Source organism: Heloderma suspectum, chromosome 4 (genome assembly GCF_057233095.1).
Source record: "Heloderma suspectum isolate Gila_16-S chromosome 4, 16-S_ref, whole genome shotgun sequence".
NCBI classification, from domain to species: Eukaryota; Metazoa; Chordata; class Lepidosauria; order Squamata; family Helodermatidae; genus Heloderma; species Heloderma suspectum.
This window is the reverse complement of record NC_139461.1, coordinates 100,000,001-100,011,085: the sequence shown is the minus strand read 5'-3', so window position 1 is coordinate 100,011,085 and position 11,085 is coordinate 100,000,001. Positions and strand designations below refer to the sequence as shown.

The window sequence follows — 11,085 nt, the reverse complement described above, 5'->3', positions numbered from 1 at the left end:
ATTGATTATTATAACCCTTGAGTTTCTTAAACAACAATTTGTTTTCCAAATGGGTAGATAAATAAATAATAATCTTTATATTTCTACATAACAACTCCCCATTATTAGACTAGGATTTTTTTTTTAGAAAACATACTTATTATTCCCGATTTCTGAAACAAAAGGCAGGACTAACCAAAGTTCACAAAAATATGAACATTTTTGCTGTTTTAGATATTTTGATTTAGTACACTGCCTTGTACATTTTCAGTGCAACTGCAATTAATACATGCTGAAGTGCAGATAGTGATACATGTTGCTGACAGGGAAACTGAAGCAAGTTCTCCAGAAGAGCTTAGGAACCAGGCGTGAGATAAAATTGATGAGTCAAATGGCATTCGAATTTACAATTTTTTAAAAAAGCAAAAGGGTGTAGCCTATTTTAATATGAAAACTGGTGAATAGAACAACATTGTTCTCACTGATAAAGTTCAACACTGATATTGCTCAGTGTCAAAAAACAGCTACCAACAGGGGATGGAATCCACAAATTACCAGTTTGCTATTGCACCCATATACATAAATCATTGTCCTCTTAGTGAACATAGATAATATAACCTGTAAAGAGAAGTCATCAACAGTATAGTTTTGATGGCATTATTTGTCTGTGACAAATATCCATGTTATGTAGATGGAAAACTTTTTAAGTGCTTAATTTCAAAATTTTACTTATAAAGCCCTTTATGGCTTGGGGCCACAGTATCTGAAGTACCTCTTCTCATACGTTCCTGCCCATGTCCCAAGAGCATCATCTGAAGCTGTGCTGTAGGTACCCCAACATAATGTGATTCTGTGGGTAGCTACTCATGAGCAGGCTTTTTCTGTCGTGGCCCCCAAATTGTGGAATTCCCTTCCTAGAAAGGTCCACCTGATGCCTACTTTGTTGACTTTTTGGTGCCAGGCAAGAACCTTTTTATTCTCCCAGGACTTAATTTTTTTTTAACTGCTTATTTTTAAAGATGTGTTTTAAAAACACATTTCTTTTTCATGTTTTAACTTTAATATTTATCCCTCTTTTAAAAAAATATTTTAAATTATTGTTGGTGCATTTATATTCTTTTAATGTGTTTTATCATTGGTTTTATTGTATTTGTTTTTATTATGCATGTTGCCCCAAGAGTTTGGGCTGTACGGTGACTCATAAAACGAATAAATCGGTAAAATAAATAATATTCATATTACTCCAACCTATTAATTTTATTTAGTGGTGAAGAGCTATAGTCTACCTTCCATGTACCTATTCAGTTCCAACATGATCTTTATTCCATTTTAATCTATAGAAGGCAAAAATTACGTTTTAGAAGGAGAGACTCCTTCCTCCCCTGCAAAAAAAGCCATAGGCATCTTCAGTTTGTGTCATGTTCTTGTCTCCAGTGGCCAATAACACACTCCCATCAAGTTTTCATTTCCACCTTCAACAGCTTCTGAAGAGTGATGTGTAGCCAACATCATCAAAACTTACACTTCAGTATTGCAGCTGTAAAGCCCAGCTCAGGCATTCCTGTATCAATAAGATTAGCACATTTGTCATAAATTCAATGAAGTAAAGACCTTAGTGTTCCTGTTTCAATTTGCAGATATGAAAGACCTTTGCCCAGACTGTGTGCTAAAGGTTTAAGCCCAAGTTCAAAAAGGTAGGCTGTGATTGTTAAATTGCTCCATTGGTGCAAGAACATTTACTTCACTGGGATTTGCACTGGTACAGTGCTCTGAGAGAACTATGATTCACTTATCTTCATGACACACATTAGCAGTCAATAGCACTATTTGAGTCCAACAAGGTATGTGTGTATAAATTTTATACAGCAGTTTCCCTGATTATTATAAAACAGGGGAAGTGGCATGTTATTTCAGTTATTCACTGGGATCATAAATGCATACTTTCAGGATCTGTGCAAACCCCCTCTAAGTATTCCTGCAGTGTTTGTTCCAACAGCAACTCTGATTTGGCAAAGGTGATAACTGAAATAAAAACCACAGAAAACATCTGGATGTGTACTACCTATTGTGTGTGCATCACTGAATCTCTGGGTCACAGCCATTGAGAATAAATATGCAGTGTAGTTTCTGTAAATTGAATTTAATAGAATTATGGCTTCCAAGGGAGACAGCGTGCGTCAGAGTGCAGTCATTTTCAGACAGCTTTTCTTTCATTGCTAGTGATGTTTGTAGGGCTCTGCGATGTTTATTGCAAAATGTGGGTTACCAATACTAGGTCCAATGGAATATGTTAAAATAGTGTAAATACAAGGTGCCAGCCTTATTTCACTTTCAGGTCTAACAATTAAAAGTAATTGACATCAATCTGCCATGTACGGCCTCACCCTTGTATTTCTCTGCTATTAGAATAATCATGGAACACAATTCAGAAATAATATTACATCCTGCATTTTATTCAATTCCATGTGACAAAAATAGTAACCTAGACTAAGACATCCATTTCAATCAGTAGATGTGTCGAGCCAACAAGATTTAATAATAAAAAATATTGGATCTAGGTAACAATTCCCAGCTGGTTCAGGGAGGCTCCTAGCCCTACATGGTATCGCAGTATAAAAATAGTGTCTCTCTTCCCCATGCAGAGAGGAATGACCTAACCCTGAATACAAAATGGGGTCAGTCTGTACTGTACCTTCATCAGCCATCTTATTTACAACACTTTACATCTCTTTTTAAGTTATGCACATCCTTTAGGGAGAAGAGATAACACTACATGGTACCAAATACTAAACAAAAAAAAAAAAATGCACACCAGAAATAGACACAGATAAATAAAAACATTCATTTGCTGAAAAACAGCAACATTAAGCCACCTCAGTTTTCTTTCTTTCCCAGTTTTGCAACACCCCAAACACAAATGGTGGTCACTGATGGTATGTGTTATAATATAAGGATGTTTATTTTCTCTCTATATAGATATATATAGATAAAGATATATATACACACACATACCTACATATATGTATATCTAATATATGCACGTATATGTGCACATATATATTCTGTGTATCATTGCTGTAGAAAACAGAGCTGTAATAGTTCATTGTTCATTTCAAAACAGAAACAAACTGGTAATAAGTCCTTTAAACTTTTCGTTCAATGACATGATGGCAGAAACAGTCCATCCTCTTACAGTAATGTTTTTTTTTTGTTGCACAAGAAAGAGATTGTCCTATTTTTTTTTTTCCAGTCTCAACTGAGAAGACCTCACTGTCTGATTCTTTCTTCAGGGGCATAAAACATCTTGTGCTGTTTCCCAGCTACCCATAATGTCCCTTGAACAATTTTGTTGGACGGAAGTTCATAGTGTCAGACTCCACCATGCTTGTAATGCACAAAAATGAGGTAGTACACAAAACATTTACTGTTCAAGTTTTGATTACGCCCCAGCCTCACCAGCACCCTAGCTTAAGAGTGGAAACATTCCCTTTAGTCACAATTTTAAACAATGCTTAAAACAACTGAAAATTATATTTGAGTAATCAGAGTACATTGTGCTTTGTAGTAAATCTCAGAATATTTTTAAGCAAACAGTGAGAATTGGGAATTTACGTACAAGTTACAACTGATACTTAATATTTTTGTTCTCTGTTTTACTTTACATACCAGTGCTATTAAGCAGTCAGCATCTAGCTTGTGGGTGGGAGTGAAAGAGACAGAACAGATTACAGCAAAATTAAGCCTACACAATGTTTTCTTTAGCCTCTCCTAGGCTCGCACTGATATCACAGCCCTAAGATTAACATATCAAAGGTCTGTTGGAGGGTGGGCTTATAGAAAAGTTAAATGAATCATTTCAGTTTAAGAAATGGCAGGCCCCATTATATCCAAGAATCTGACAGTTCTTAGTGGCTTTCCTGTTTAAAGGAGCATAGATCTCTCATACTGTTTGACCTTAAAGACAAACACAACAAATATCCCCCACACACTTTTTCCTCAAGCCAAAGTACTATTTATAAAATAGTTTACATCTTTGTTCAGATTCAAATTATAGACAAACCTCCCTAAATATAAAATACTAAAAGTGCAATAGTATAAATTAAGAGTTTGCAACCACATTATACAAACACTGCCTTTTTATTGTACAGCCTTTGATAACATGAAGTGTTTTACTCACAACTGCTTATATTGTTGTGAATAATCTATGGTGATAAGGTTTGTCTGTAACTTGTTTTCCAACCATGAACTGAAGTCCACACTACATTTTTCATTTAATAGAACAACTGTCCACATAGCAGCTACAAATATTTAAATTAAAATGGTTTGTTACTGACAGGTACTTGCACATGAAAAGCATGCTATCTTTCCCAATAAAACTTCACAATTTTGCCTGCATTGAAATAAACCACTCATTTATAGTAAAACAGAAATTGCTTAAAAAAAAAATCACATAGCCAGGTGTATTTTGCAGTACAAAAGCTTCATTTAAGGATGGGGCTAGTATATTGTCTGTTACCCGCATTATCTTTACATTATAAATACTACAGACAAGAATACTGTAATCATACACAGCATTCGGGTACTAAATCACTTATTGAATGTTAGAGGATTTCTAAAAACATTGTTCAAGTTTCTAGCTGAGTGGAACAAAACCAGCAAAGGAGGAGCTGGATTGAAATGCCATTGTGAAGTCCCCTTTTACTAAATTTGTGGCATTTGGTTTTGTTTTGTTAAGGAACAAAAATGGAAACAATTTAGCCTCGTCCAGTCCCTAATGGAGTTATCCAATGATTTATCACTTACTTAAATTAAAAAGGTTCCAAAGTTCTTACTAACAGTCAGCTCACTGTTGAAAGTAGTACCATGCAAATCTTGCAAGACAACTTTTCAGTAGACACAAAGTTATGCATTTCTGCTATGGGATAAAATCTTAAAGGGAACCTAGGCTTAACTCCCAAAACTGTACATGAAAGAACAAATGTTGTGTTGAGTAGTGGTCCAACAGTTACTTGTAATGAATGCTTTTTAATTTATGCCAATCTCTTTATTATCCTCAATAAACCTTGTGAATGGGCGGTTGGCTCCAGTTTCGGAACTCGCTTTGTCCAAACCAATGATGGGAGGGCTACTGCCGGTGCGAGCTTTGTCCATTCCACTGGTAATGTTACTTAAAGACGGAATGGCACTTCCGCCTAAACTTACTGGGAGCTGGGGAATGCCTCCATTCTGTATGACAGAAATTTCATTGTTCTTCATTGCGAGTCCATTAGTAATAGCTGCAGCATATTGGTTCCAAAAATTTGGGTCAACATTCATTGCCCGAGCTGCCAAATCCTTTTGGAACATTTCTGAAAACTTCAGAGCATCACCACCTAACAAAGCCATGGGGTTTTCAACAGACAGTCGACGGCCACGCCGTGCAGGGGCATTATTCCACATATGAGTTCCCATATGAACCTTTAAAGAAAGAACAAATGAACAAACAAAGATTGGCAAATAAGCAAAAGCCCAACAACTTTTTATCTACATAGTCTATGAAGAGATTCTACGTAAATAATTTTGAAAGCCAACATTTTTTATTTAAAATGCAGATCTAATAATTTCATCCATCTATGTCTTACAAAACATCCACATTTTACATCAAAACTGTAAAAAAAATTGCATTTCCCATGACAAACAGAGCTAAAAATAAATTATAAAATTCTCATGTGCCAAAGAAATACGCAACAAGATTACTAGGCTTACATGATATTTGAAAGATTAGCATCCTTTTATTGCCTCAGCCTGTCAACTTTAAAAAAAAATTTGCTTGGATTTGTGCAGCCAAATCCTATGCATGTTTACTTGGAAGTAAGTCCCTATGTTCCATGGGTTTACTGTAACGCAACTGGGCAGAAAATGGCAGGTTTAGCCATCCAACCATAAACATTCATGGCATATCATTTTAAAATAAAAAGATAAAACTAACAGTTCCCCATTTTGTGTGGCTCTCCAACAACTATTTAATTCTTTTATTTTGTCCATAGGCATGATGGCCTCAATGCAAAGACCTTGCTACATGATCAGAAAGGCATTGCTGATTCACTCCATTATGCAACCCTGCATGCCCCCTGAAAACCCAGAGGGTCAGGTACTTCCTGGAGTGGCTTTTTGGGGGCACTGGAGGCTGTTGATAGGGGATAATTGTTGCCCTCCCAAATAAGCAGAAGTACCTTTTTTTTTTTTTGCATGACCAGATCTTTGGATCCAAAACAAGGTTTTTTTTTAATGGCCCCAATCTATTTAATGTTAGTTGGGATTAAATCCCATAGAAACCAACAGAACAGAACAAGTTAGTCACAACTAATTTATGTCCCAGTGTTTTCTATGGAGCTTCATGACAACTAACTTTAATTGGATTGGGCCTAATGTCAATTATGGGGCTCCTCCTTTACTGCCTGTAATCGTATTTTGTTTACCTGGATTATTAGAGATAACAGATGGTGCCACAGTTCTGTTTTTTGAAACAAATCAAATACCTGCACCATCTTTGAACATTATAAGTAAGTTAGAAATTACAAAGTACAACAAGACCTTCCCACTGAGGACTCGGGAAGGACTGGAGGGCTGATCCTTAATCTGTTAAACTGGCAGGAGCAGCAGGCAGCGGAGAGGTTCAAATATAATCTTATGTGACCAGATTGTTAAAACACACAAATCTGGAATCTACATAATATTGATTTATACATGCTAAGTTAACTTCATTTGAGTTGAAACTGTTTTGGGAGGCTTTTAAAAAATGTATATGCATACTTTGAATACCAAAGTTATTTATACAATCATTCCACCGTAATGCAAGAATACAGATGCCATTAATAAGAAAAAATGCATTCCTGAAACACTGTTTAAAAGGGGAACTGATACTTAAATGTATGTTAAAGTGTGTGCTCACGAAGCATTTATTCCTTTAATTGGTTCAGAATGGTCACGTTTGGATGTCTCACAGGTAAACACTATCTTACAATGATAAGAACAAGCCACAGTGAGCCTCAGCCTCAACAGCTCCCTTCCTCCCTACTCTCTCTTCCAGCACAGCTGCAAGAAGTTTGAAAGCTTTCACTTCCATTTCATATTAACCACAGTTTTCCAGATCATCCAGACCTAAGAAAGTGTGGTTAATCTCCCAGTTTTCTGTCTGGGACATCCCATGGAGACCATATTACACTGGTTTTAAAATCTTTACACTGGCTGCCAATTTGTTTCTGAGCAAAGTATAGAGTGCTGATTTTTACCTTTAAAGCATTACATGGTCTAGGTCCAAAGTACTTTAGGGAGCGCTTTCTCCCCTACATCCCAGTCCACCGCTTAAGGTCCTCTGAGGGCTATCTGCTGCAGCTGCCTAATGTGAGATTGACAGCCACACGCAAGAGGACCTTTTTATTTGCCGCCCCTCAATTTTGGAATGACCTACCAGTTGAAATGTGCCTGTTGACCTTGTTGAAGGTTTTTAAGCAGGCATTAAAGACACTATTATTCCGGCAGGCCTTCCCCTTTTAGAACTCTTGTTCCTTTTGCTGACTTTTGCATACTGTTTTAAGCAGTGTTTTTTTAAGCTTTGTTTTATTGTTGGATTTTTAAAAAACTGTTTTTAGTTCAAAGTTGTTTTTAGTTACATGTTGTTTGTATATACTGTACATATATTTTTAAGTAAATGGTTTTTAAACTTTGTATATTGTATTTTAGTGTTTTAAGTTTTGTAAACCACCCAGAGAGCTTCGGCTATGGGGCAGCATAGAAATATTATTATTATTAATTATTATTATTGTTGTTATTTCTTCTTCTTCTTCTTAACTATGGTTAATGGAAATAAGCCAATATCAGAATGTGATTTATGAAGGTCCTTGTTTTATTTATTTCATTTCATTTCTATATTGCCCAATAGCTGAAGCTCTCTGGGCGGTTCCCACCATCCCTAGTTAAGAACAATCACAGTTTAGGTTTTAAATGTAATACCAAATTGCAGCTAATCTAAAGTGGAAGCAGAAGCTTCTCATCTCCTCATGCCCCTAGTCTCACTATGGTTTGTTCTCATCATGCTAAACTCTGGTTTAGTGTTGACACCCAAACATGGCCAGCAAGTAATCGAAGAACATCACAATATAACCATAATTTTATTTCAGTTCCCCTCTCCTGGTTTGGATAAAGAAAAAACAAAAGAGAACTCAGTGAATAGGTTTAACTTCTGAACCTTTCATTTTTACAACTTTTATATTCTTACAATTTCGTTCGAATACTGAAGACTCCCTTCTTACCTTAAGATTCCCTTTTGTGGTAAAAGCTCTACCACAGATTGTGCAACCAAATGGCTTTTCACCAGTATGGGTGCGTTCGTGTATCTGTAGTGCACTTGCTGAGGAGAAGGTCTTCCCGCATGACTGACAGTTGTGTTGTTTGGGAGTTCGACGTGGTGGGGGTGCCAGCATAGGAGTGATGCCTGGGCTCATCACTGTCTGTGGTGCAGCAGGAACCTGGATTCCAGCTGGAAGCGATGGAACTTCACCCAATGAGATCGGCTTGCTGTGACCATTCACTTCCATTTTGATCATAGTAGGCGCAGTGCTGGTGACCAGGCTAGGAGTACTTTGGCTGGGACCTAGAGTAAAGTTGGGTTCAAATAACTGAGAAGGCAGCTCTTTTAATTTGTGTGTCAGTAAGTGCTGTTTTAAATTACCCATAGTGGAACACCCACGATTGCAGACTGTACATACAAATGGACGCTCTTTAGTATGGCTGCGGTAGTGAATTTCCAATGCACTCTTACAAGCAAAAGGCTTGCCACAGATATTACAAACAGTACTTTTAAACTTACCACGTTCTCTGTTCAGGAACAGCAGGCTAAAAGGAACTTCTTCTTTGATGACTGGCCTTCCCGGGTTGGTGGCTGTCAGATCCAGTGCACCTCCGTTTTCAACAGTAGGTGGCTGTGGACTGTCAGGTTTTTCTGTCTTTAATTGTATTTCTTGTGGTTCTTCCTGGTTACTAAAACCTGGGGATTTTGATCTAAAACTTTCACAGTTGCTGTTTTCAGGAGACAAAGCTTGCATGGATGAAGAAGATTCAGACATTGCAGGGCTCCCTGCACTCTGGCTCTCCAGATCTCCAACGGCTGATGAGGAATCATTGCTCAAATGGTCACTTTCTCCTGACCCATTTTCCATAGATTTCAGATTGGTCAGCTGTTGACAGTTCATGACGGAATCAATCATTTTCATTTGATTTTCTAGAGCAGCAATGCTAGAAATTACAGATGGGGGGGAAGGTGGACATGACCCAGAATAAGGTATCAGTGGTTTAGAGGAGTCACTTGCAGTGTCTTTTAACTCTGGGTCCTCCTCCATGGAATTTTCATCAATGTCATCATCATAGTTGCTCAGTGTTTCTGCATTCTTTTCATCAAAGGAAAGCTCTGAGTCCATGGCATCTTGGAAGCCCTCTGGTAATGGTGTGTTTGGAATTTGCCCACCCATATGCATACGAATATGCTGCTGAAGAACAACAGCATTTGTAAATTTCTTCTGACAAATGGGACACGAATGCTGTACTCTAAGTGGTGGCTTCGCTCGATGAACTCCAAAATGTGTTTTTAGATTGCCTTTTGTAGTAAATGCACGTCCACAAATTTTGCATTTAAATGGTCTTTCTCCTGTATGGGTTCTGTAATGCATCTTGAGAGCACTCTGACAACTGAGCACACGGTGACAAATGACACATTGATTTGGATCTGTCATTTTTTTATCAATGTTCTCAACAAGCTGTTGCAGTTTTGAGGTTTCTGATGTTTGCATAGAGTCTAGTAGACCACCAAATGGGAACTTAGCCTTGAACTGGTCAGACAATGCTGGAAGCACAGGGTTTGGGATGCTTGTAGAAATGCTGCTGTCTGTTACAGGATTAGGAACTGAAGATGTGGGTACTGCAGAAACCTGCCCACTTATAGAAATATCTCCTAGCCTTGCATTTGTCACAGGAATATTGACAGGTTCAGTTTTAGTCATAGTTGAACCACTATGAATTGGTTGTGGGGATTCTGCAGACAAAGGAATGCCTGACTCAGAATTGTTTAGGCTTGGGGATAAGGAAGTGCATTCACTTGATGCAGGGGATGGCCTCTGGGGAGACCTGCTCATGGGAGTAATACTTGGGGAATCTCCGTAATTGTTCACTCCTGGTATTGTTGGGGGAAGCTGCAACCCAATTGAAGTTGGAACTGTTGGTAACACAGGCTTGCTATCCAACCATGTAGTAACTGGTTTTTCCGGTGGCAATGACATCCCATACGGAATCCCAGAACAAGTGGGAACATTATCAAGATATTCTGGAACTGGATATGGGTTCATTTGAATGTGTGGATACTTCTCCTTATGCCTCTGAAAATGAACTTTCAGATTGCCTTTCGTAGAAAACCGATTGCCGCATATGTTACACTTAAAGGGTCTTTCTCCTGTATGTGAACGCAAGTGTATCTGTAGAGCACTGTCACTCCCAAAGACCTTGGCACAAAATCTACACTTATGTTTAAAAAAAGGATCCTCAGAACTTGTCTTGGGTTCAAACACAGATACATTTGGTGGTTTTCCTTTGCGATGCTTCATAAGAGCAGACAGAGGATCCAACGCATTAGCAGTTGCAGCAATGCTAACCAGTGGATTGGGGAAAATTACACTACTGGATGATGTCTGAGGTAGAAGTGGGTTTGGCAGGCTGGAAGATGAGGTGAGGAGATTTCCAGGTCCTATTGAAGGTGGAGTAGAAGGATTTGGGGGCTGTGAAGAGCTACTAGTACTATTTGACACAGAAACCGGTGTTAATGAAGCTGTAATTGCATTAGAAGAAGATGGTGTGCTCGATTCATTTGGGGCAGAAGAACCATTGCTTGACATGTTTGGGGTACTTGCACCTGACGTGGGCCTCGAAATGTGCTGAGAGCTCTCAAAGGCAGTTGGTGGATTGCTAGTGGCCTGTGCCACTATGGCAGAAGGAACGACCGCCGCTGCTAACTGAAGAGCAGAGTTTGCTGCAAAGCCTTGGAGCGGGTTAGAGGCTTGCACAGGAGCATTCTGAGGAGTA

At 38.2% G+C, this 11,085-nt stretch overlaps 1 protein-coding gene across 1 annotated transcript in view; it reads right to left on the bottom strand.

The window, feature by feature from the left end:
* Nucleotides 1-5,004: 5,004 nt before the first annotated feature.
* Nucleotides 5,005-11,085, bottom strand: part of SALL3 (spalt like transcription factor 3) — a 21,769-nt gene continuing 15,688 nt past the window's right edge. The window contains exons 2-3 of the mRNA XM_084850045.1: nucleotides 8,271-11,085; nucleotides 5,005-5,436 (exon numbers count right to left, since the gene is read on the bottom strand). The exon at nucleotides 8,271-11,085 is cut by the window's right edge and continues 688 nt beyond it. Of these exons, the coding sequence (XP_084706171.1) occupies nucleotides 5,005-5,436; nucleotides 8,271-11,085 (3,247 nt within the window). The remainder of the gene's footprint in view (nucleotides 5,437-8,270) is intronic.